Source organism: Tyto alba, unplaced genomic scaffold, assembly GCF_018691265.1.
Source record: "Tyto alba isolate M040663 unplaced genomic scaffold, T.alba_DEE_v4.0 Super-Scaffold_39, whole genome shotgun sequence".
NCBI lineage: Eukaryota > Metazoa > Chordata > Aves > Strigiformes > Tytonidae > Tyto > Tyto alba.
In genome coordinates, this window is record NW_024881314.1 from 9084199 (window position 1) to 9108818 (window position 24620).

Here is a 24620-nt window from a genome sequence, read left to right on the forward strand (position 1 = left end):
AGTGGTATAAATCCGTAACAGTACAGTCTTCTCTCAATGGATGCCTGTAATTAACAGGCTAATTACAACTAAGCAGTTGTTTTATGTCTTATAATGTGAAACGTTTACGCAGCAGGTAGTTTCCCCACTGATACTCATGTGAACAAAGATGTTGCACTGTCCTGGGTTGAGTGAATGGTGGAGTTTTTTGGTGGCAGGGGAGGGGGCTATCGGGGAGGCCCCCTGTGAGAAGCTTCTCGAAGCTCCCCCAGCTCCAAGTCAGCTCCACTTCTGTTTGGGAAATTGAGCCTCTGCGATAACGTATTTAAGAAGGGACGTGGTGACGGGCAGTGGGACTTGTGAGGAGGAGTTGCTGCAGCTGCATGAACACCAAGGTCAGTGGAGGAACGGAGGAAGAAAGGAGGGGGGGATGTGTGCCAGAGCAGAGACCCCCCTGTATCCTGTGGTGAGACGGCAGGGAGGCCCCCCCCGCCACCCATGAAGATCTACGGTGGAGCAGACATTGATTTATGGCCTGTGGCTCCTGCTCAGATGATCAAGGTTCTGTGCCCGAAGAAGGCCGGGGTCTCATGGGAAAAGGCAGCCCCGCTGCTGTAATTCAGTGCTGGGAGGATTGCAGCATGCGGGGGAGTCCCACGCCGGAGCAGCTCGGGAAGGGCTGCAGCCGTGGGAGGGAATCCAGTCGGAGGAAGTTAGTGACCCATGATGGAGCAGCGTGGGGAACGCTGCGGCCCATGGGAGGAATTCATGTCGGAGAAAGTTTGTGGAGGACTGTCTCCTGTGAGAGGGGGACTACGATGGAGCAGGAGGAACAAGTTCCAGACACTCCCCTCACCGAAGATAAGGCAAGTGGCAGCGCTGACTGCACCCCCCATTCCCTGCCCCTGCGCCCCTGGGGGAGGAGGTAGAGATATCGGGAGCAGAGCTGAGCCTGGGATGAAGGAAGGGGTGGGGGGAAGGTGTTCTCAAGATGTGGCAATGCTTCTCACTGTCCTACTCTGTTATGTGTTGTTAGTGTCTGTAATAAATGTATGTTCTTTTTTCCTTCCCCTAACGAGTCTGCCTTTTGCTCGTGACAATAAAGGGGAATTTTCTCCCCATCCCAGTCCTATCTTGGACCCCAAGCCTGGCTCTCTGTCCCTTCTCATTGCCAGAGGGGAAGGGAGAGAGAGCTGCTGCATTGTGGTTGGCTGCCAACCAGACCCAAACCACGACATGCACGCACTTGCAGTTTAAACCACTGTTTTCCCCAAGGGAGTGACGGGCACTAGCAGCAGTCCAAGAGTGCTGAAATTCAACTTGGGATCTTCTCCAGTGGCCTTACCTGTCTAGAAGAATTCAAGTTTTGCATGCCCAGCCCTGAGGCAATCCCGCCCAGGGTCTGATTAGGGAGTGCACTGTTTGAAAGGGGGAGCTTCAGGCTTGGTGAAGGCAAAAATGGTGAAGTAGTGGGCTCTTCCACTAGGCCGCCATCCTGATTGGAGAAAGAAAGGGTGAGCTGTGTGCGGTGCCCAGGAGCAGACAGCACACAAAACAGTGTCCCATGGAAATATAAAAGGGCATGGATGAATAAAAATATTTTAAAAAATAAATAATAATAAAAAAAAAAGGTATGAAAAATATGGAGTGAAGGGAGAAGAAAGAGAGAAATAGGATTAAGGTACTGTTTTTCTTCACTTTGTTACACTTAATCCGCAAACGCACAACCACCCTCACCCACCTCTCCAGAAGGAAAGGAGGGATTCTGGCAACCCATCGCAGAGCTATCATGTGGCCATCACCTCTTCCCCCCTTATATTTTCTCCTCTTTCTCCACTACATTGGAAGGTGGAAAGGGAAGAGACCCAGCTTGTTTCAGGAAAACCTTCTGTTAGCTTGCTGAACTCTCAGCAGCAGAGCACCGACACACGACATACCGCCTCGCCTTTGCTAACCCAGAACTTGGGAGGGCCAGATCAGCTTATTTGACACCAGTCTGTATTTGGTTCCACATCATAGCTCTGCTCTTAAAAAAGCTTTTTTGCATTAATCCCCTTTCCTAACTGAGACACATGAGCCTCTTTTAATATTCACATAGCACTGAGTTATTATTATCCACTATGAAACATTACACTCAATAAACAACCCATTCAATGAACACAAAAATACTTAAAACCATTAATGATAATGTCTGTGTAGCCTCTTCCTAGGAAAGCAATTAAGACACTGCCTGAACGTCCCCTGGGAGGAGGCAGATTTTAGGAAGACATAAGGAGCCCTCTCTCATAACTGGGTGTAAGGAATCATGGTCAAACCTGGATACAATGCACAGAAGGCAGCACCCATAGGGGGCAAACAGCAAGTCAGAAAATGAAACTAATCATATAATCCACAATTGAGCAGGTAGATATTTAGCTAGTATTACAGTGGGGTACCAAGTTCTATCTCAAACTGTGCTTTCATGTCTGGGAAGCCTTCGGCAAGTGTGATCAAATAATACTGTGTACACAGTAGAGCTCCAAAAACAGGCAGAGTGAAAAATCTCTAATTTATAATGTGCTGGACTGGTGTTTTTCAGGAAATATATTCATTGCAAAGAAAGGCTTTTAAATAGGTGAGGAGCTAGGTTATTTCAACCGATAAATTCAATGCCCTAGGAGATTGTGAGATACTGATAAACCTTCTTTGTTAAAAAAGCAGCCCAGTCTACCAACCAGATACCCAAACGAATAACGTAATGCAGCAAGCACACTCTGTAAATTTTATGTTCTAAGTTAATCCTGAAAAATGCATTTTCAACAGCTCTCCTTTGATGCAAAGAAAAAGTTTCTTTACTATCAGGCAGAGTGACACTTGACATGCTATCTGACTATCCTGAGGGGGACACTGACATTTTCTAATGATATCCCCAAGGCCTTTCAGCTCAAGATATTTTACATTCTACTGGACATCAGTCACACTCCACAAACAACTGCAGCTTGCATGACAGTAACAGGTTCAAGGATTTCTCCTTAGATCACAGACATATGTTTACAGTTCTACCCTTCTCCCTTTAAAGTGAAAATAATTTCAAGCTTCGTGCGTGCTCTCTCCTTCAGATGCCATTGTTTCCTATGTGAACAGACCTATTGACCACAAAAGACCAATGTAATTCCTCCCTGCCCCCAAAATTTATTCAAGTCTTGTCTCATTGACATTGTCTTTTCTCATCTTTGAAATAGGCAGTGCCAGGGACATTGGAGGACAAGCCACACTGGAGACTCAGACATGTGATTTCCAGAACAGGCGGACTCTTGCTGCAAGGCCACCTTCACAAATGTGTTCCTTGGCTGAACTGCAGCAAATGCCCTTTGTAGCAAGTTTATACACACTGTTCACATTCACTTTGTTCTTTTTTGTTTTGTTGGTTTTTTCTGTTTTGTTTTGTTTTGTTTTTATTTAATTTGAACTTGTCGTAAGGTGCCAACTGTGCTGCACAGATCTCTGCTCTAAGTAGAACTGAAACCAATTCATTTAACAAAGTATTTGATTTGGTCAACATAAAGTACTCATCAGTCATTCTCAACCCAGACTAGGTGATACCTTTACTGCTGACAATGGTTTGTGACCCATTATTTTTCAGGCTCCTTTATGTAATAATTGTTTCCTGAAGAGTAATCTTTTCTAGCTAACCTTTTCCCTTCAGTAACTTCCTTACAAATTTATGTTACATTTCTCCCTCAGGCTAATCAATTAGACAAATCCCCTACATCTAAATTGTCAAAATCATGCTCAATCACAACTGCTTTTAACTTTCTGAAGGGACTCGACAACTGAGAAATCCTACCGGTAGCAGTATTCCCTCCTACAGTTATCCAACACAAAGCACCACACTGGTGCTCAACAATACATTACTTTCAGGACTTCAGAAAGTCTCTCACAATAGTCTCACGTACCAAATATGAATGAGAATGCAAGTGGCATTACTCAAAGATTTTTTAGGCCTGTAAGATATGGACAATTTAGCAGAGGATTCCTGTACACTCTGGCAGTCACCTGCCAACAACTGCCACTTCGTGAATCAAAATGTCCCAAGAGACAGATGGGAGACTGATGAATTTGGCAGAGGTCTTTGTATAAAGTCAGTTACAGAAGTATTAGAAAATACACATTAGTAACCTCTTAAAACAGGAAGAAAAAAAAAAAAAAAAACAAAACCCCAAAAAACCACCATCAACTTTTCCAAAAAAACAAGTAATAAAATCTCCACCTCAAGATAAATTCTCTTCAAACCTGAAAGGAATTACATTTAGGCAAAATACACTTGCAGGAAATGCAATACTCAAATAAGTACTCATCATTGGTATTTTTACTTTTGAAAATACGGGAATATGAAAGAGGCTTCAAGATTCAGAAGTTCAAAAAAAAAAAGAAACAATCACTGGATCATGGGAAAGAGAGAGGGAGGAAAGAAGAAGAATTTCAAAGTCGACCTTAAAATTCTAGTGATCCTCATAATCCAATTGCAAGGCCTACAGAAGTATTTCTGCCTAATGATAAAATATCCCATTTGTTATCCCAAAGGCAAAAACCAACCACACTCACCAGAGACAAATGGGATCAGAATGTCAAGGGCGAGGTTGAAAAAACCCCAACAAATACTATGTTCGAATTATAAACAAAGAAAAAGTCTAGTCAGAATATTTTTGGAAGAACATGACTGCAGCCAACAAACAGGCATCAAGGCTTGTAGACCTGGATTTCTCAACAGCAGAGAGGAAGAGCTGATCAGTGAATAAGACAGTAGTGAAAATGAGACTCATTTGTAAGGTGAGAATTCCAGTCTCCTATATGCTCAAGAATTTAGGAGAAAGTTTGGAAGCCGCATCAGGGCAAAGGAAGACAAAACTCTCTGCTGGCAGTATGGGAGAAAGCATAAAAAACCCAAAGACAGAGGAGAGCAGGAGGGAAAATGAATCTGCCATAGAACTAACAGAAGCCTCACAGAAGGCAAGCTTGAGCTAATGCCAAATCAAGCTGATGTCACTTCTTTTCAGAGAGCTGACCTGACTTTTGATCACATACATCTAATACAATGGTCCAGAGTTCAACACCTGCATCTAATTATGCTAAAAAATGAAGTTATATCTCTGTATGGTTCAAGATTTTCAATTATGGGATGGTCAGTGCATGTCAGCAAACCACCAGATTTTTCTTCTGAGTTTAGAACACTCGATAGGTGCAGTGAGAATACACACTAAACTTGAGTCCCAGTACTTCGGAGTGGTACCCAAGCCAAATCCCCACACTTTAAGGAAGGAGTCTTTGAAGTCCCTCAGGCTTACTTCTGATATTTTTAAGGATGATTCCAGGAAAATCTTAGATGCTTTTCTTACAAATTTGATGGCTCCAGAAGACATCAGGCAACATCTTCAAGCCAACCTGATACCTAAGTACAGTGTGCTCACCACCAAGTATAAGATAACGTGGTTGAGATCACGTATCAGGGTACTGATAGGCTAGATCTTTATTTCCTCGAAGCCACTGGATTTTCTCCCTTGTCCTTTTATGGTGCTACAGGGTAAGATTAACATCCTGAAAAATAATACAATCAGCAAAGCACTGAGTGCCAAAGATTGACTCAGTGTGACACAGAGTAAAGAGTATCTGCAGCAAGCATGGAGGAACAAGTGAAAGCAAACATTCAAAGGTGATATTTAGCTGCACAGACCACTACTAATCCAGAGAACACAGGGAGTTCAATGGATCCAGAAGCAAATGTCAGGGCTGGATACTCTCTCCTGAAATGCCTAAGGTTAAAGAAATAAAGTAGGTGCTGGCTTTACTTGTCAGAGAAAATGCAAGAGAAAAATCACGGAGTCTCAACTCAGGTGAGCAGAGAGAATCAGCTGAGAAAGAGTGGTAGCAGTGAGCACACTAACCCAACTTACAACTTGCTGGACACTCAGCAAAGCCAATCATAAAGGATAATGGCTCAATAAGACATTAAGTAAAATGCAGAACACTGGCTGGAGTGCTTTGTGCAGCTGTGCAGACAGTCTGTTCACTGACCAAGGATAACCTGAGCAGGAAGCAAGACAGCTCCAGGCTCATGCTCTGAAATAGTACCTCAAAGGGCACAAAGGTTTTGGAGGAGTTACTCCAGCAGCATGAGCTGTAAATCTGGAAAGCATTTATTTGGAAAAAATATCTATTCTTAGAGTAGGAACTACATTTTTTTCATTCACTTAGCAAGTTGCTCAACACCGCTGGCTAACAAATATAGTTTGGGATTACTTCCTTTGTTATAGTAAAGTCACTGCGACAGGTTATGCCAAGACTGACAGATTTTACTTGCTGTATGAATATTAATGATTTTAGTACTCCCTTTGCAATAGTTGTGTTTAACGTATGTTTCTATAATTATGCATCATGCTGCACATAATGCATCTCCCTCTCTGGTAATAATTTTACCACTCAAGATATTGTCACTCTGGGAAAGAAAAGGTTAACTGGCATGCATGTATGAATTTTGTGACCTTTGTCAGGAGAGAGATCTTTCCATTAACATATTCAATAAAGTTTGCCATAGTTAAGAGTGAACCTAATGCAGCAGGAAGAGAAAAAGAAGGAAGAGCATCCAGGTTGAGCCTTACATTGTAGGAAATACACAATTAGTTTAGTCTGGCTTAGGGAACAACAACATAACGGACACCACCTCATTCTGATGTAAGTAGGGAGCCCAGAAAGAACAAATATTATTATTCCCCAAAAGCATAAAAGCAGTTTTCTAATATATAATGTTTGCGGGAAACTGCCATGACACTAGACTGTGCAGCACTATGGCAGTATTTGAACTATCACAAAAACTTTTGATATGTAAGGACCTGCTAAAGCAAATTTTATAGAGATGCTAATTTTTCCTTATTAATACAAATAACACATAATTATGTAAGACACATTTATGTTTAATCAAATTAACTTGTTTACAGTTTGCATCGTACCAGCACTAAAACTGAGCAAACTGTTTAGACTGTGATGACAGCAGAAATAGTAATAGTTGTCATTATAAGGTCAGTATTTATCAGATGTCCTAGCATAGCACCACGCTAATTTTCTTAGCGCAACACCTGGGAACCTGTCACAACACATACCATAACTTTAAGGATAACACTATAGTTAAGACTGTTAAGGAAACACAGGGTGGAGGACTGGAAAGATAACCGTTATTCAGGGTCAGTAAAATTTTTAATACAGTCTGTGTTAACAAGACTAGATATCATTACTGTCTCACATCCTGTAAACAGCTTATGTAAAATGAATTGGTTTCAGCAGTTTGCGAGAAGCACTGATTTCTGCATTCAGAAACCAGCACCCTTCATCTTTATGAACGTTTCAAATAACCTGTGAAATAAAGAATGGCACCAGAGATTGTTCTTTCCTTATTCGTATTTTTTCAGGGGAATTCTGAGGTGATTTGGTGGGTCTCCTTGTAGGACTTTCTGTCAGGTTGTAAAACTCATTTCCTACTGAAGATCTGGCTGCACTTTTCTCTACATCCTTTTCTTTAGTCACTTGGATTTTGGGATCCCACAAACTTCTGAGGCCTTCTCCTCAGTCATCCAGTGGTGCTGGAAAATTTGTCATACATGATCACAGAAAAGGAAGCTCATCAGAGATGCTATTTATGACTGTGCGTGTCTGCTCTTCGACTTAACAAAAGTACCTCAACTCCTCATTTAAGTACTGAACTTTCACTGAAATCTATAAGGAGCTCTAACCTACAACAGGAATTAGGAGCCTAATTCTTGAAGCTTTTGGCCTTGGTCCTCCCTGATCATTAGTTTGGGCAGAGGTCACGGACTCTCTGGACTCTCGCAGAGTGAAAGGCTTTCTGTATTCCATTTCTTTTTTATCTTGTTTCTAGTTCCACTGATTTACTGACTCCTTAATAAGTTTTAAGTGTAACACTGGGGCTGACCATTGTTTATTTCTATGTTGGAATCAAATCACTCGTCCTTTCCACAAGGACTAAATTCCCCAGAAGATTAAAAAAGGAGAGGAAAAAGAACAAAGCAATATGTAATTATCTATCGCATTTCTCTCTCCAGCTTTCTAAACAGACAGTGGAAATTATCAATATTCCTACACCATGTACACTTTTGACTTGTGTATCACATTCATGTTTCTGAACTTACCTTGTCAAGGAAGGTGGGGCGGTCCATGGAAGACTCTTTGGAGATTGGTGGTGGGCGGCAGCCAAGGGGTTTGGTGACCATTCCATTATAGTCGGTCACTCCCATTCCACGCTTGTCCATTTCCACCTTCTTTTCCAGCAGAGCACCTTCACAGAAAGGTGAAATATATTGAAAAAGGTGATGCAAAGACAGTGAATATGCCAACAGTAGTTCAGAGAAGTAGGTCTTGTTTACAAAAGCAACAGTGAGAAAATAAATATTATCCAATTGATCTGGGTAAGATCAAACTCTCAGAATCGTGAATGGTTCCTGTGTTGCTTTAAAGAAAAAAAAAAATACATCTAGTTACACACATACTTACTCATGGCCTGATCGAGATTCATATTGTTGCTCTTCAAGGCCTCTTCCGCTGGCTCTCTCTGTCAAAAATATTGATTATATTAAGAGAAAATGTAATCATGCTTACATGATTTCAAAGAAAACCAAGAAAACAGATATGTCTCTTAAATTCTGGATTTAATATTTATTTATCAACACAAATAATGTCTGTGCACACTTTTTTCTGCTTTTGGCAATTCCTGCAACAATTCAGGTTCGGTTTGTTAAGGAAGTACCAGTTCTACAAGGTCAAATCATACTGTTCTGTTTAAATTTCTTCTTGTTTTCTATGGACAACTTAACACTATGATATGGCTTCCTCTTTAAAAAAAAAAAAAAAGTAAAAAAACCCCATCGAACCCTCAAAAATGGCTATGCTCTAATTTCACCTGTTCAATAAGAAAAGGGAAGAGGAGTGGAATTATTACTGAAGTTCAAACACCTGTTGTTATAAAACTCTGAATTTCAAAATATCTATAAACATCATTACACAAAATATATCACCAAGTAATCTCAGAAAACACTTTACTAGCTTATGATAGATTTCTGAAATTAGAGTAAATGTCTAAATGAAGGTAACAGAACTACCTCCCGGTCTGAAGAAGAGACTGAAGATCTTTTTGTAGCTACAGTCTGAAACATCGGAAGTCAGAACCACAAGCTACAAAAGCTAAGCCCCAGGTGTGCTAGCTACAAGCACTACTCACAGGGAAGCCCATGTCTGTGAGCTGTTTTATCAGACGGTTCATGATCCAGGCCTCATCCTGCTTGCTAGATGTCTTCATGCCCTTAGTAAATAAATGGGAGATTCCATTAATGGTCTGGTTCCCATAGTCATACTAGTGAGATGCACATAAAATACATGGTAAGTTTTTTGTATTAATAATACATGCTACTGAAAGATGTATTAGTACATTAATTTAGAAAGTATTGAAGAACCCTCTGAACAATGTAACTACGATTCTCTTCCCCCACAAAGTGTACAAATTTTATCTCAGCTGAATAGGTGTTCAGTGTACTATTTAGTATTTGATTTGATGAATTAAAGCCACCTTTGAATTTACATATTTCATTTTAATCCTTGGCAGAAAAACATAATGAAATAAAAGTTTCTGAAATAGTACAACACTTCCTGAAAAACATTCCCAAAAACAAGTTTGCAACCTTGAAGTTAAGAATGTTACTCAGTGTATTTTCTTAAAAACAAACAAGAGCGTCTAGATAAACACCTTTAAAAGATCTCTGTGCAGCTTTTCTATCACAAAATCCTTAAGAAGTCTCTTCCTTTCAGTTCTCCAGAAAGTACCAAGGGACAAGCGTGGATTTGTTTTGGGCTGCGGACAGTACAAGAAACAACCATACTTGATCAAATCACTGGCCTAACTGTTGGCTAATGGAATAACAAACAAACTGGCTAAATGCATTCCCAATTCCTTTAAGTTACAGCCTGGCCTTGTCCTGAAATAAAGGCTGTGCAATGGAAAACTTAACATAATTGTCTATGTTTTAGATTGAGTGCGGCATTAACGCAAGTTTGCTTTGTTCTCATACCAATACACACCTTATAATTATCTGGTTTTTCTCACAAACATGAAATAGTTATTTTCTGTTGAACCACTTCAACGCAAACTATTGTTTGATTTTCCACCACCATGGAAAGTCTTGGAAAGCCCCCTTAACATCTTTTCTTTTTCTGTTAATACATTATCATTTCTTTAGAATACATGGAAGCTTATAAAACTTAGCAAAAACAAAAGCAACAACAACAAAAACACTCCCAAAGCATCTGACACGCTTAAAGTCAAAGATCTCCCATTTTCCCCTGGAAACAAGGTAGGCTGTACTTGAACCACTGTAGTGGCAAGCTGTGTTTGTGTTCACATGTCAGAGGTCTAATTTAAGAGTTCAGGTGTAATGCAACAGAAAATTTGTGACAACTTATTCTATAAATGTTATACTAATTCCACTCTTTTCTAGAGAGTATCTTTATTTTTGTCTTACCTTTTGAAGTCCTTTCTTCGGGGCGTTCCCCCAGGAATTACAGGAGGAGCTGCTCTCTTGTGAAGCAGTATTATTCCACATATCTCCTTCCTCATCTTCCCACTGACTAGTACTGAGATTCACTTCATCCCCACCACTGCCCCAGCCTTCTTGCATAGATTTTGAAGCTGTAAGGGAAGGCAAGAAGGAGCAGAAAAAATCTTGTTCAATTTCCTGCAAATTTTACACAAGTATCTTTTCATGCCATAGCCAGTATGCTAACATTTGAGTATTTTCCAGAGACACAGAGGTTCATCAGGTAGCTTAATTGCCATTAAATGTTAAGTTCACCGTCTTTGCAGCTAGCAAAAAAGAAAAGTTCTCTAAATACTTTACAGATGAAAGTCCAGAATCAGCAAGTTTTGCTTTCTCCTGAACAAGTAAGATCTGTGGTCACAGTCATTCAAATCTCCTAGGAACAAGGAACCAAAAGTATGACCACACACTTGTTAGAGTGCTATTTTACTTTCAATGAATCTCACCATTTTACCGGCCACATTCTTCTGATGAACAAAACCAAATTTTAAGGTCATTAACAGTCAGAAACTCATTCCCATCTCAGACAAACAGAATGTGAAAGGATCATGTGGGCTGCAGGGAACACTTTACATTCAGTGACAAGATTGTGTCACCTTATTCCGCTTTATTCTGTTTACTCTGTTAAAGCTGGGATTACTCATCTTCAGACCTCTCACTCCTCTTTTTAGATTTTCTGGGCCTTCTAAACATCTGTCAGTGTTGTATTTTGCAAGAGTGAAATTTAAAAATTTCCACAGCCAAAACAGAAGTCTAAAACAAGCACTACAGCCTTCAAGGCATTTAGAGATGGAGGATTTGTATCAAGTAACATTGGTTAGGAATTGTTAAGCAGCAAGAAGTTCAGGATGTTCCTGAACCTGTGAACAGGTTTAGCAGCTGATGAAGATATCCACTCCCTCAGTTTAACCGAGCAGTGAGGTTATGACTTTATGATTAGTTGTTCTCGCGTGTCGCTTTTCCAACCAGAATCAATCCGGTCTTGACTGAGATCAGTTGCTTTTCATCCCAACACAGGTTTCTTTTAGGCACCCAGGGATAAGTACTATTCACATTCTTCCACAGTTTCCGTTTCCTGCATCTCTACTATACTGCTTTCAAAGTACACAAAAACACTCCAAGGAATACCTTTCAATTTACTGGATCGATGCACTATATGCACATTTTTATATGAATTTGGTATCTGGAATATCAACATTTTGGGAGAGCTAATGTAGTTTTGAGAATTAAATTATTAAGACAGTCTCTGATTTGAAAGCACAGAAACCCACAAGTGCTGTTTGAAAACGCTGGCAGAAGCAAACACACTTTGCTCTTTCCCCCAACCTCTCAGGTCAGTCCACACGTCCACACACATACCTGGTTTGCACAGTGCTGGGGCAGCAGCTGGAGCATTTGTTCTTCCGTATGTCCCTGCCGATTCGGCAGGATTATCTCCCCACCCTGTACCACTGCTGGGGGGTTTCCCCCATGCTGAAGTGCCATTATCAACTGCAGCAGAAGGGGATGACGGCTCTCCCCAAGAAGCTTCGGTCTTTGTGTGGACAGTAGGCATTTCTCCCCAGCCTGCTGAAGCAAGGAGAAGGAGAGAAGAACAGTGACAAGAGGAGAGGGGTTTTTTGTCAGTAATTTTACAGATGAACATTTTATGAAAGCGTTTGTCTGGAAAAATTATGAACCAGCAAGTAGACACATTGATTCTAAGTAAGGATATTAAAAAAAAAAAAAAAAAAAAAATCCCCTTGATTTGGCCTTGAAAGTCTTTTTCTTAACTGAATACTAATGCTAAGTCATCAAGGGAGAAAGAGTATTTTTAACATAGCCAGGAGCAGTCAGGCTGCCACATGAGCACCAGACCTGGTCCCACGGGATCAGTTGCTTACACGGTGACTTCTCCGAGCAGCCCAAACAGGGCGCGGGGAGCGCACACAGCAGTGCCAGCGCTCAGGAGACAGGACCCCAACCTGCGCTGGGCCTCGCTCCACGGAAAGATTTAAAGCTGTTTGAATTCATTTTAACTACTTGCAAACTATCAAGTCTCTTTTCTCATGCCCTACGAGTAAGATATTTGTTTGTTACCATTTTCAATGTAGATTATATATGTTGTATGCATTTCTTAAAGCTTTTATTACAGCTCGTGGTTGACTGTGTTCCCTATGTTCCCCTTCATCACTGAGCCTCTACATTATAATAAATAAGATTTTTTAAGGAGAACTAGACAAGCCTGCAATTAGAATCTATAGTCAGATCGTGAGGAACAGCAGGTAGAAATCATTGTTTTCCTACAGAATATTATTTTGACTTATTGAAAGACATAAGCTACTGTAAAGAAACGGTCTTAGTCTGGCTTGGCTTGAATATAAGGCGCTTAAGTCCATATGACACCGATTTTAGCACTAAGTTGAATGTGCCAGGAACAGCCATATACCTTCTGTGTCCTAAAGAGCAACACTGACCAACACAGCAGAATTGTAAATTGAATTTAAAATTACCATTACCTCTTAAAAGAAGTCTTTTCTGAAGAGACAAATTTGGATCATAGATTGAGTTCAAGGTACTTTTTAAAAATATACAAGAGACACAGATACATACCAGGCAAGAAAACAAAGTTTTTACATACACCTGATATTAACCTATTTTCCTACAACTATCACAAAAAGCATTCCATTACACGACAACCGAGATCTCAGCAAGTATTGCAGAATTCAGTCTGCTTAAAACTTTTACTGCTAATTAGGCTGCTAATTCAGGAACGTGTTCGCTTTTAACTGGAGATGAAAATTATTAAATCCGGGTATTTTATTTCCATCAACTATTGTTCTGACAAATCTGTAACTTCTGGCAGCTCACAACATGGAACCAGACCTTGTAAGAAAGAAACCTGTTTTTTCTACTACCCAAGAAAAGAGTGTAATTTCTGGTTTCAGCCAATTTTTATCATTTCAGTACTAGATGCCTACTTTGCTGCAGCACCGTTCCTATTTTGCTCCCCAATGGTATCTGTAGAAATACTCAGGAAAGGTTTCAAAAAGCAGAAACATAACATTTTCTACACAAACTGACACCTAAAGTAGGTAGACAATGGTAATGCAGTTGCCACAAAAGAACTTTATTTACAAGTACCTGGAAATACATTAAGCTAACTAAGCAGTACTAAGTGTTTCACTGAGCAACAAGTCTTTGCAGAACTTTGTGTTTTCAACAGAATTTCTGTTACTAGAACCTGCAGGAAAGGTACATCACCAATAATAACTCAAACACTTGCTAGCAGAGGAAAAAAAATCCTTTCAAATAGATGCACTCATACCTGTTCACCATCCAGAGTTACCGTATTAGATATTTATTTTAGGCTCTATTTCTTAAAGCAACTGCAGTTCTCTCAGATACTGATAAAAGTACATATGACACAAAACATATCCAAACTAAGCTTACATGTTCAGGAACATGTAGCTTAATAAAGGTCCTTCACTATCTGCAAGATTCACTGTGTTTTAAAATATTCTCTTGAAACAACCCAACATTTCACTGTTTCATTAAATTTATTTCCATTTGAAATAAAAATACTGTGTTCTAAACTCTATCAACATATCTTAAATTTCTGGTCATTTTAAAATGTGTACAGAAGACAAACCTGCAGACACACACTTGTATGTATATAAGGGAACTTCTTAACATGACAACTTCCATGGTGTTGCATCTAAAATCAAGCTTTCTGCTTATATCTTTAAGCCAACTTTATTTAAGGAACTCTTCATTTGAATTTTTGCCTCACTACTCAGCAGGCAAACTTGTCAGACAACTATGTGTATTTAATCATACTGGCATCTGAAAAAGATTAACTGCAGGCAAATGAAACAGAAAACAAAACATCTCTAAAGCTCCAACTAGAATACAAATACAAACAGAGAGAGTGTAGAATACTAATATTTCCCTGAGTTCACACAACCTATACTGGAAACTTTAAGTAATTCAATTTATGAAATCAACCTTAAAGCACAATTCATATATTGAAAAGGTAAAGTGTGCTAAGCTGTAGAATAAAAACTCAAAAGAACTGGTTCTTCTGTTGTTCTTTACTATAAATTCAACAACATTGATTAAAGACCACAGATGTGTAATGTCAAAGTTATTTTGAGTTAAGTGCTTTAAATGCGCTGAGCAGTAAATAATACGGGATTACAAATAATGAGGGAGCCAGACTTTACTAAAAGAGAATGTTTGGCAAGTACGTAAAAGCAAACAAAATGCATCCACTAAAAGTTTTCAAAACTATCTTAAGAGGCCAAATTAAGTGCAGGAAATTAGTAAATCAAACCTGAAGGCTGTTGGAGAAATAACTTGTGCACTGCAAAAATTAACCGGTATGTAAATTCCAGGGTACTTCTCAATTACAAACCTGTTTTCCTCTCTGTGTTGAGTACCTGCTGTCCTAACGTTACTATCTGTGCTACCTTTTTATGACTCCACAGAATTCTGCCTTAGAAATGTAAAAAGGTGAATAAAGTTACATTTTCGAATGAATGATGCAAAATTCTACAGGTGAAAGAAGAAATTTACTTTGTATTCTCCAAAGGACTCTCTTTTTAAAACAAGGTTTTTTCTCAATTTTTAAAATAACCCAGTATGCTGGTGGACAGAGGTGGAATATTAGTTCAAAGAGTCTGTAGTCCCAATCGCTTGCTTCTGTCAGCGTGATGCTTTCCAGTACTATCATGTACCTCGTAATAAAGGCAGCTCACAAACGGCGTTACAGTGGGCTCAAGGAATGCAGAAGCTACTTTTAAGTTTCTTTACACAGCTGTTTGGGGGAAAAACACCTTCACGGTGGTCTCAAAATCTGACTCTCCCTAACATTTTCAAAAATTCTGCTCCGAGAGAACTTACTATTTTCTTTATGAAAATAATATACATTTATGTTTTCCTGAGAAAAAGCTCCATGACTTAAAAAACACCCAGATTCGCATGAATGTTGTTTTGCAACAGAATGAGCTCCATTAAAGGGTTCTTTGGCAAGAAAGTAAGGTTTTAATAGTGAAGTTTTTAAACACTGTTAGAATTGCAAGAAACAAAAAGATCATAGCGAGTAATAAACATGGACACATTGGCAGAGCTTTGTTTTATAGAAATAAAAACATAATTAACATTGGGCCACAGCCAACAGGAAATCCTCAAGGGAAAGTGAAATGTTAACTAAGCTGTGGCAGGATGCAGTTGTTTTCCCTCAAAATAACCCTATAGCCATTTGGATGGCAGAAACTGTTTTCCTTGAAGTTGTTTGGTCCATGATAAACAGCAGAGCATATGACTACAATGCAGGCAAATGAAAATATTAGAACCTTATGTAGATGAAAAGGGAAGAAATTAGGTAGAAAATATATTGTTTACTAAAATAGTCACTAGTTAGTCTGCTAATAATAGAAAATAAATAAGCTATAGGGTGTGTGTGTGTGTGAGGGTTATTTTAAGAGTCACCTGGAACCCTTAACCTTTCAAAACTTCATTTTCTGAGAGGTATTCCAGTTCATGCAGTGGAGCTCCATGCCTTCTTATTTCGCTCAGCATTAGGGAATCTCTTAGTTGGCTTTCAGCAATGAGATCAACCTTGTGTGAAAATAGAGGACAGGTTTCTCCGTATCACCTGGCTGTCCCCCAGAACTTTGTTGTTAGAAGGCTGACCATCCACAACAGGATTTTAAGTTTTCAGATGAGCAACCTAAGGGAGCTCAAAGCTGATCTGGCTTCAAATCCATTCTGATGGGAGTCCAAAGTAAGGAAAACGCATCACTTGCATTCTCTGTTTCACATAAATTACGCACTATGAATGACACAGAAGCTGCCACCGAGACAATGACACAGGATTATAAAAGGAACAGAGAGATGTTCAGAGCTTTCAGAACACAGACCTGGTTCAGCTTTTAAAACTTTAGCCCCTTGCTCATTAGGAACCAAAAAGACCTTAATTTTTGACCTAAAATCTCCAGAGGGAAGCCTACATTATCTGTTGTTGCTTCTTTTCTCAGCGGGAAGATGGGCAGTTGGAACCCTGCCAGGGTCTGCCTACCTAATGCGAACAGGACAGCATCAAGCCCACTCCACATTTGGAAGAAGGATCTGGTGCCTTTTGGGATCCAAATATTTCTCTTTTAATCATCCCTGTTTTGCAAAACATTTTCCCACTTCTTAATCCCCTTGCATCGAAGTTGCAGGAGTTAAAAGTACTGGTAAGAATTAGGCACAAGTAATTTTAATAAAAATTGAATCTAAAGCAAAACCACAAGCGTTCTGCTCATCTTTCTAAATAACTCACCCGTGGTTTGTGAGCAAGCTTCTATAATCAGAAAGGACTATGTTTATCACATTATCTATCCTCTCCTTTTTTCCAGTAGAAAAAAAAAAACTCCTTAGAACATTATGCATTTTCATCAAACGTGTACCAGTATCTGCTTCCCATCAACAGTTTTTAAGTTCTGTATTCAAAGAATTTTGAGAACTTCTGGGGGATGAGTGACAACTTGAATAACAAACCTGTAGCTTGGCCTGCATTTATAAACTAACATAGTATAAACTTAAAACCCCAAAGGGACTGCTGCTCCTTTGGGAACAGCCAACTAGTGTTGTACAGCAAAATTAAAATCCTCTTTGCTTTCAGGAAGCGCGACTGTGTCATCTTATAGGTAAACTACACTTCCCTACTTATACAGGAACAGAAACCATGATTCCTTATTTGTGATATTCTCTGAATTACTGGGAATCATAAAAATGATTGGCAAAGCACACCATGACCCATGCGGAAGACAAAATGCCAGTGATAACTACTTGGTTCAAGTGTAATATTGTAGATGAGCACTTAACCTGTGCCCTATGGCACAGCCTTTAATTACACAACCACGTTTTGCATGGAAATACTGCACATGGAAAAGAACTGCTGTTGGATGAAATTTGGTTGTGGATCACAGAGGTCTCCTGGCTACAGGATTCTGATCTCCCTTACTGTAGAGGTTGGAAATGCATAGCCAACAGCACAGGGAATCGGAGTAAGAAAAAATAAGGTTAAACAGCATGACAACAAACTGCAAGCCAATGTCTGTGTCATAGGAAAGCCGCTCATTACTTGCTTCTCATCCTTTAGCTGTCCCAGACGGGACATGATTTGTAGATGTTTCAAGTCTGTGTAAATTTCCACAAAGACCAACAGGATATCGCTCGGCAGCTGCTACGTACTATATGCAGTGTTAAAAATAGGTCTCTTGCACTTTGAATGGGGATGCTAATACATGTCATTTTAAATTACATTTTCTGTTCTTTCTGTGTAAGATAAGCACAAGACTATCCCCTCTTGGGCACAGTCAAAAGTAAAGATGGGCATAACACATAAAGGCACAGGGGACTGTTCCTAGCTTCCATTTGTAGATTAGACAATAATCTTTCAAAGTATTTCCATGTATTGCCTTTATATTTGTACCTATGTACACAACTCTAAGCGTATGCAAGCAAAAATACACAACAGAAGGCCTACATTATGCCCTCTATAACTTGATCTACATTTTAACATCAGAACTGTATTTTAAATTGTCTTCACTGTTACTCAGTTTATCCTCTTTCTTGAACGCTGTCTTAAGTATATTCTGAGAGCTGTTTTTGCTTTAGTATCTTAGAATCTTTCTCATTAACATTTTTGCAAGATGCACAATACTGTCATTTTAACCTAGTCATGTGGTAGCTTGAGTGGTTACAGATTAATAAGCAGTTCTCTGACTGCATAAACATGTTACTTCAAAGAAACCCTTTCCTTGCTACCATCTATTCTCCAGAGGAATCACTGTAGATTAACACCAGTTTTAAAATGCCATTTTCAAAATCTGAGGGACTCAAAACAGTAAGTTTTCCTCTGCTAGGTGTTAGATAATCTGAACAGCATTAGCAATACACTGCTGTAGATAAACAGTTTTACAAGCACCAATGTAACCATCCAAAAATCAGCCTAATGAAAAAAGAAAACACCCAAAACCCCAACCAAAAACCAACCAAAACACCACTTTCATGATATCTCCACTACAACTCCGGAATTTGAATTTTCAGTTTCACAAGTAAAGTTTTAAATATGGATGAAATACATTTAAAGTAAACGAATTATAGATCATGTATGTTGGATTGACCAAGTACAAACCTATTTAAAGACTTCTCCTTCTGGAGCACATGTTATTTTATTAAAATAAGATACTGTCAACTGTTAAAATATTTGACCAGAGTAGGGAACATGAGACTATTTATACACAGACATTACAGTAAGTTTGAATTATTTCAAAACATCAAAGAGAAAAATGATGGAAATACGAGAAGTAGAACAAATCCCACTTGGAGAAAAACATGGTTAAAAAGTCAATATTTAGCCATGACCAAGACGAAACAAAAACTTGGAGACAAAAATCAGATGAAGAATTTCAAAGAGCACTGCAAGATTAGATTTATTTTGAGACGTCTGTGGTCATGATACAGAGCAGGGCTGCTAGTGACTTTTATTTAAATACCTCCCTCCTAAGCGTTTTTCTAATTTTTTTCCCCATTTTTATTCCTTACTGCTTTCCTACAACAGTACCTTGTCTTTGATTAGAAAAATTCCTAGATGCCTAAAAACTTGTCTTTGGAATGCAGCTGAAGTTAGAATAACTTTTCCCAGCCACCCTAAATATTAACATCTTTAATCAATCCAGCTTTATGAGAATCACATAAAAGTCCAGGATACTACCAGTGCTTGAGACCTGAAGTATGGAAAAGAGCCTTTTCTTCATAAAAGACAACAAACAGAAGACAGAGAAACAGCAACAGCCTAGATTCATGCAACCGTTAAAAAACATGTTGCCAAGAGATAGGGTTGCAGAAAAGAAACAGATGCGTGCTGTCTAAACAAGAACAAAGACTGAGGAATGGTAACAGAAGACAAATAAGAGAAAAAAGGTTAGCAAAAAGACCCCAAACTCTCAAATGCCTGAATTAAAAGAAGGTGCTAAGTAACTGTGGAGGAGCTGACAAAATAAATAGGGATCAAAAATCTAAGGACTTAGCACATTATTGGCCAGATACTGTTTCAAGCCTTTCCTACATTCACTTGAACTATGGAAGCTTGTGTGCCAGGTTCCCCAGGTTCTGCTCTCAAGACAAGACGTTAACACTGCTTCAGAGTAAATGAATAAACTTATTCTGTGGCATAAATACCTGTTTTCTATCTTTAACGTGTAACTACACACTGATCAGGCCAGACAGCATTCAGTAATAGGTACTGGTATAAAGTATCTTATAAAACTATTTTCATACCTGGACCAAGCAGCGGGGACCGGTTCGGCTGGGCACTTGACTGGTGCGATGGCTGAGGTTCAACCATATTTGTGTTGATAATGGTGCTAGTGGTGGTGGTATTGGTTGTGGTACTGCTCTGAATTATAGGATTATTTCTATCCCACATGTTTACAGTCTTGTTGTTGTTGTAATTTGGGTCGCCCCAAGCTGAGGTACCATCATCGATTTCCATCTTGCGGCGAATGGACGGTGGAGATGGCTCTTCCCAGCCAGTTGCCTCACAGTTCTCTTTTTGTTTGGCTGGCACTGGCCCACCAACCCACCCTGACCCCGTCTGTTTTACAGAAGCAGCTCCTCCCCAGTTACTCACATTGTTGTCCTGGGGTTTATTAGCCCAATTTTGCTGGGGGCCCGGCTTTAAAGATTCCCCCCAACTTGTACCTGTATTAGCCTTGCTGTTTGTGCCATTTCCCCACCCACTGGTCCCAGACCTTGTGGAATCATTCCAACCAGACCCTGATCTATTGTCAGAATCCCATCCAGATCCATTCTTCTTCCCATCACCCAAGTGTCCAGCAACAGATGATGAATCTGTCCAATCTCCACCTCCTGAAGTCCAGCTTGGATTTGATTTCTGTCCATCTCCCCAGTTTTGAGATTTGGGTTTCTGAGGCTCACCCCAGGTAGGTGATTTGTCCTCCTGATTTGCGGTCCCACTCCAAGCGTGGCCGCTTTTGGCAGCAGCAGCATTATTAACAGTAGTAGAGCTTGCTGACTCTCCCCATCCCCCTGGGCCATTTGGTGCTTTGTTGTTATTGTCTCCCCAACCTGTATTTGTTGGAACAGCTGCCGGTGGAGAGTTGACCCACCCAGATACTGAAGAGGTATTTGTACTGTTCATGATGGACCCATCGTTCTTCCCCCCTGAGTTTGAAGATTGAGTAGCTGCACAACCCCAGGCCTCTGTTCCATTGTCATTCTTTCGTTCAGACCTTGGGGACTCTTCAAATTCCCAGGCAGTGTTTTGCTTTACAGGGGTCTGTCCCCACCCCGTATTGGACAGGACCCTGGGGTCAAGGTCATTTCTTGGCAACTGAACTTGCCCTTGGTCTATCATCCCTTTGTCTCTCCTCCTGCCCTCTCCAGCCCCCTCCCTCCCAGTACTGCCTTCATTTTGACTCCCACCACTGTCATTACTTCCTTCACTAGCTGTGGTGCCAGATGCTGCAGCTTTGGCCCAAGAGTTTATTTGTTCATTGCCCTGCTGCATGGCAGGATTCGGACTGGTAACACTAGAGCTATCCCACCCTGTTGATCCTTTCCCATTGATGTCGCTATTGGAATGCTGGTTTGGGGGTTTGCCCCATTCGCCATTCACACCGTTACTGGTGTTGCGGTTGGGGTGGCCCCAAGCTCCAGAATGCATACTACCAACACCGCTGTTGCCACCACCCCTGCCCCACGCTAGTACCCCAGGACCAGAGGGAGGCCCCGAATCCCACGCGCTCGTTCCGTTTCCTTCCTTTTGCACAGCACTGCTGGATCCATTTTGTTTAGCACTTAATGCTGAGTTCACAGTGTCTCCATTCCCCTGACTGAACCCAGAATTGCTGTTTCCTGTGGCAGGATTACCTGGGGACATCCCCCACACTGAACTGCCCATTCCTTCACCACTGCCCCCGCTGACTTGAGAAACTGATGTTCCGTTAGCACCAGGAAGGCCTTGCAGGTGGGGCGGGATGATGGCCCCCATACCAACAGCCATCCCCCAGTTCGGCAGTCCATTTGTCTGCATTGCATTGATAGGGTTTGGTGAAGAGTTCATGGGGTTAGTGTTATTTGGTCCATCAGTGTTAAGGTTCTGAGGTTGTACGCTGAAAGACACATTCTGAGAAGTGGACGTTTGTGGTTCTGTGCTCTCTTGCGGCAGCAAGTTTCCCCAAGCACCTAAGGTGCCTGTTGGGTTCCCGTTCTGGTTGCCCATGTTCTGACCTATGGCACTGACTGGACTGCAAATACTGGAAGGGTTGCCTGCTCCCACAGTTCCTTCATGTCCAAGTACAGGCCAGGCAGCTGGATTGGCATTAGGGTTAAGGTTAAGATTAATGCCAGCATTCGAGTTGGAAGCACCCCAGCAGTTCTGACTTCTACCATCTCCCATCATGTTGTCCATCTTTCCATCCCCACCACTGGCAGAGCAGTGAGCTAGGCCAGAGCTGGAGCCCGCAGCCACACCCCACACTCTGGCCGAGTTGCCGTTACCGTTTGCTCCACCAGCTCCAAGGGCACTCTGGTTAGAAGTGCTTTGGACGAGTGCTCCATTGGCGCCATTATTGCCATTAGTTTTCTTTGTATGTCCAGTGAAGTTGCCTTGGGCACTCCCTGTAGCCATGCTACTGTTCTCTGAGCCACAGTTGGAGGCAGAGTCAGTGTCTGTAGTACATTCTGAGGCAGACTCAGTCTCAGCTCCGGTAATGGAAGGCCACGCTTCCTTGTCAGTCCTGTCTATTATCACTTTATCCCAGCTGCAGTTGCCTTCACTCCTGAAAGCGGGCTGCTGTCCCCAGTGGGAATTCTCATAATGGTCTCCCAATCCACTGTGGCTGAGATCTGAAAGGATCCAACAAGGTTAAAAATGAGTCCACTGCTCAAGCACTGCAAAAGCCCTCTATTAAGCACTATTTTACATTGCTAGTTACAACACTGCATTCTGCTAAAATTTACAGTACATTCTCTAACATAATACAGCAATTTTCCTCACTACGATAAAGCATGATGCTCATATTTAGTTTTTTTTTTAATCTGGCAAAACTCTCAATTAAAATAATGGAACAATTCACTTTTAGAACAGAGCAACAAAGATGTTTTGTATCCCTTAGTATACTAGTAAAAATAATAAGCAGGCAATAAATAAGGATAGCAAATACAATAATCTATGTGAAAAACCTAAAAGGCCAATACAGAAAAAATGCAGAAGGTATGCAGCAGACTCTTACCATTTATTTTGACTCAATTCTCATTCTTCAGAGGAACATAAAGCAAGAGCATCCCACAAAAAATGTAAAATGTCTGCCTGCCATTACATATTACATACACACTCACATCACGCTCAACACACTAAATTCATAGTGCATTTAGGTTTTCAACCCTTTCTGTAAATAAAGGACAAATACGGACAGCCACCCTTACTGTTTGGTGTCAGTTATAGATTTAAACACCACTACTGTAACTTACATTTTAGCAGAGAACTTAGGCATTGCTAAATAACAGTTTTGTCAAGATACTTATCTCTATAAGGACTTCACCGTGTAAACATTCTTTTGCACTTGCACATACAGTTCAAATTCCCCCCCAATCCAATGAAAATCAATGTGATGTTGTACAGATACTCAGAAGACAGTCAATTCAGAGCACCGGCCACATCCTCAAATGTAGACACTAATCCAAAAAATTAAACAAAAGCTCTAGAGCATCTAATTGCTTGCTAGGATAAAAAGTTAAACTGCAAGACACACTCCTCATGCTAAGAACTCAAGCTTAGTTCAAGTTTTAGCATTTACTTTACATCCTGATTGCTCTCTGCAAGATTTCTAGTACAGATTGCTCCTTTTAGTTTCTTCTGATGGGAATTTTATGGCAAATAATTCAGTCTGATCCTAGGGATACATACTGAAGATGATCTGCAGAACAGCTCCTCTTAACTGGTTGTCAAAGGAGAAAACTGCATATGCCTAGGTTACAAATTTTGGATATCAATTCGTTTTATTTGCTGTAAATCTGCAGAATTAGGACTTTTATTTTTTATGATTTGAATATTTTGTGGGGAAGATGGACGCAACAAATCTCCCAAGTAAGCTGTTAACAGTGGATGCTTAATATGCATTAATTTAAATCACAAATATTTTGGTGTGATTAGCTCCTCTAACTACTGCCAATTAGAGGTCTTCTAATACTGCAAAAACATTGTTCCAAGAATAAAAAAAACTCACTCTGTCAAAGTAGCCTTATTCACACATTCCACCTGTAGTTTTTCAAGAAAGGGGGATGATTATTGGTTACCTCATGAAGATTTATCAAGATGAAGAAAGAACACCCTAAACCAGGACAGATTGCATCTTGTTGGTTGTTTTTTTTTTTTGTTTGTTTGTTTTGTTTTGTTTGGTTTTTTATCTTAAATTAATTGAAGCAGAAGTATGGATGTTAGAGAAAAGAAGGGAAAACAGTCTTAGTTCATCACCTATCTTCTCATGATGCCAGGAAAAGCCTGGAATTTCACAGAAGCAGCTAAGTTATTGATGTGTGTATGACAAATACAAAAGAGAATGTGGAAGGAGCCACTTGGATTTACCTGGATTGTCTCCCCTACATGCAATGGTTAGAAAGGAAGAAAGCATTATGTTATTCCTAGATAAAGGCAACTGGTTACATTACAGAGCTATGGAAGAAGGTTGAAAATTTATCTGATAATCTAGGTTTGCCACACAGGTGTTAAATAGAGACCAGGATCCCAGATAAGGCATTGAAGGGAAAGGAAATGAGTGAAGTGACTTAAAAAGGGTCAACAGGGTCAGAAAAATGAGCCAAGCAGCTTTCTTAGCAGAGCAGCAATGAACAAAGAAAAAAGGCAGCGGCAGTCCAAACTAGAAGATAAGAAGTTGAGGCAAGCAAGGAATCCGATGACAGATTTTTTTCAACACTGTGGGTGGTGAGATTCGG

At 40.3% G+C, this 24620-nt stretch overlaps 1 protein-coding gene across 10 annotated transcripts in view; it reads right to left on the minus strand.

Annotated features, from left to right (window-relative positions):
* Positions 1-24620, minus strand: part of TNRC6C (trinucleotide repeat containing adaptor 6C) — a 92844-nt gene that overhangs the window by 20683 nt on the left and 47541 nt on the right. For 3 of the 10 annotated variants that reach the window (XM_033002512.2, XM_033002505.2, XM_033002511.2), the window contains 8 exons: positions 19923-22514; positions 11970-12179; positions 10536-10702; positions 9764-9868; positions 9242-9322; positions 8518-8575; positions 8157-8302; positions 1325-1498 (listed from right to left, as the gene is read on the minus strand). In XM_033002512.2, coding sequence (XP_032858403.1) covers positions 1325-1498; positions 8157-8302; positions 8518-8575; positions 9242-9322; positions 9764-9868; positions 10536-10702; positions 11970-12179; positions 19923-22296 — 3315 coding nt within the window. In that variant the 5' untranslated portion in view covers positions 22297-22514. The remainder of the gene's footprint in view (positions 1-1324; positions 1499-8156; positions 8303-8517; positions 8576-9241; positions 9323-9763; positions 9869-10535; positions 10703-11969; positions 12180-19922; positions 22515-24620) is intronic. The other 7 variants (XM_033002509.2, XM_033002506.2, XM_033002508.2 and 4 more) reach the window with 5 other exon arrangements.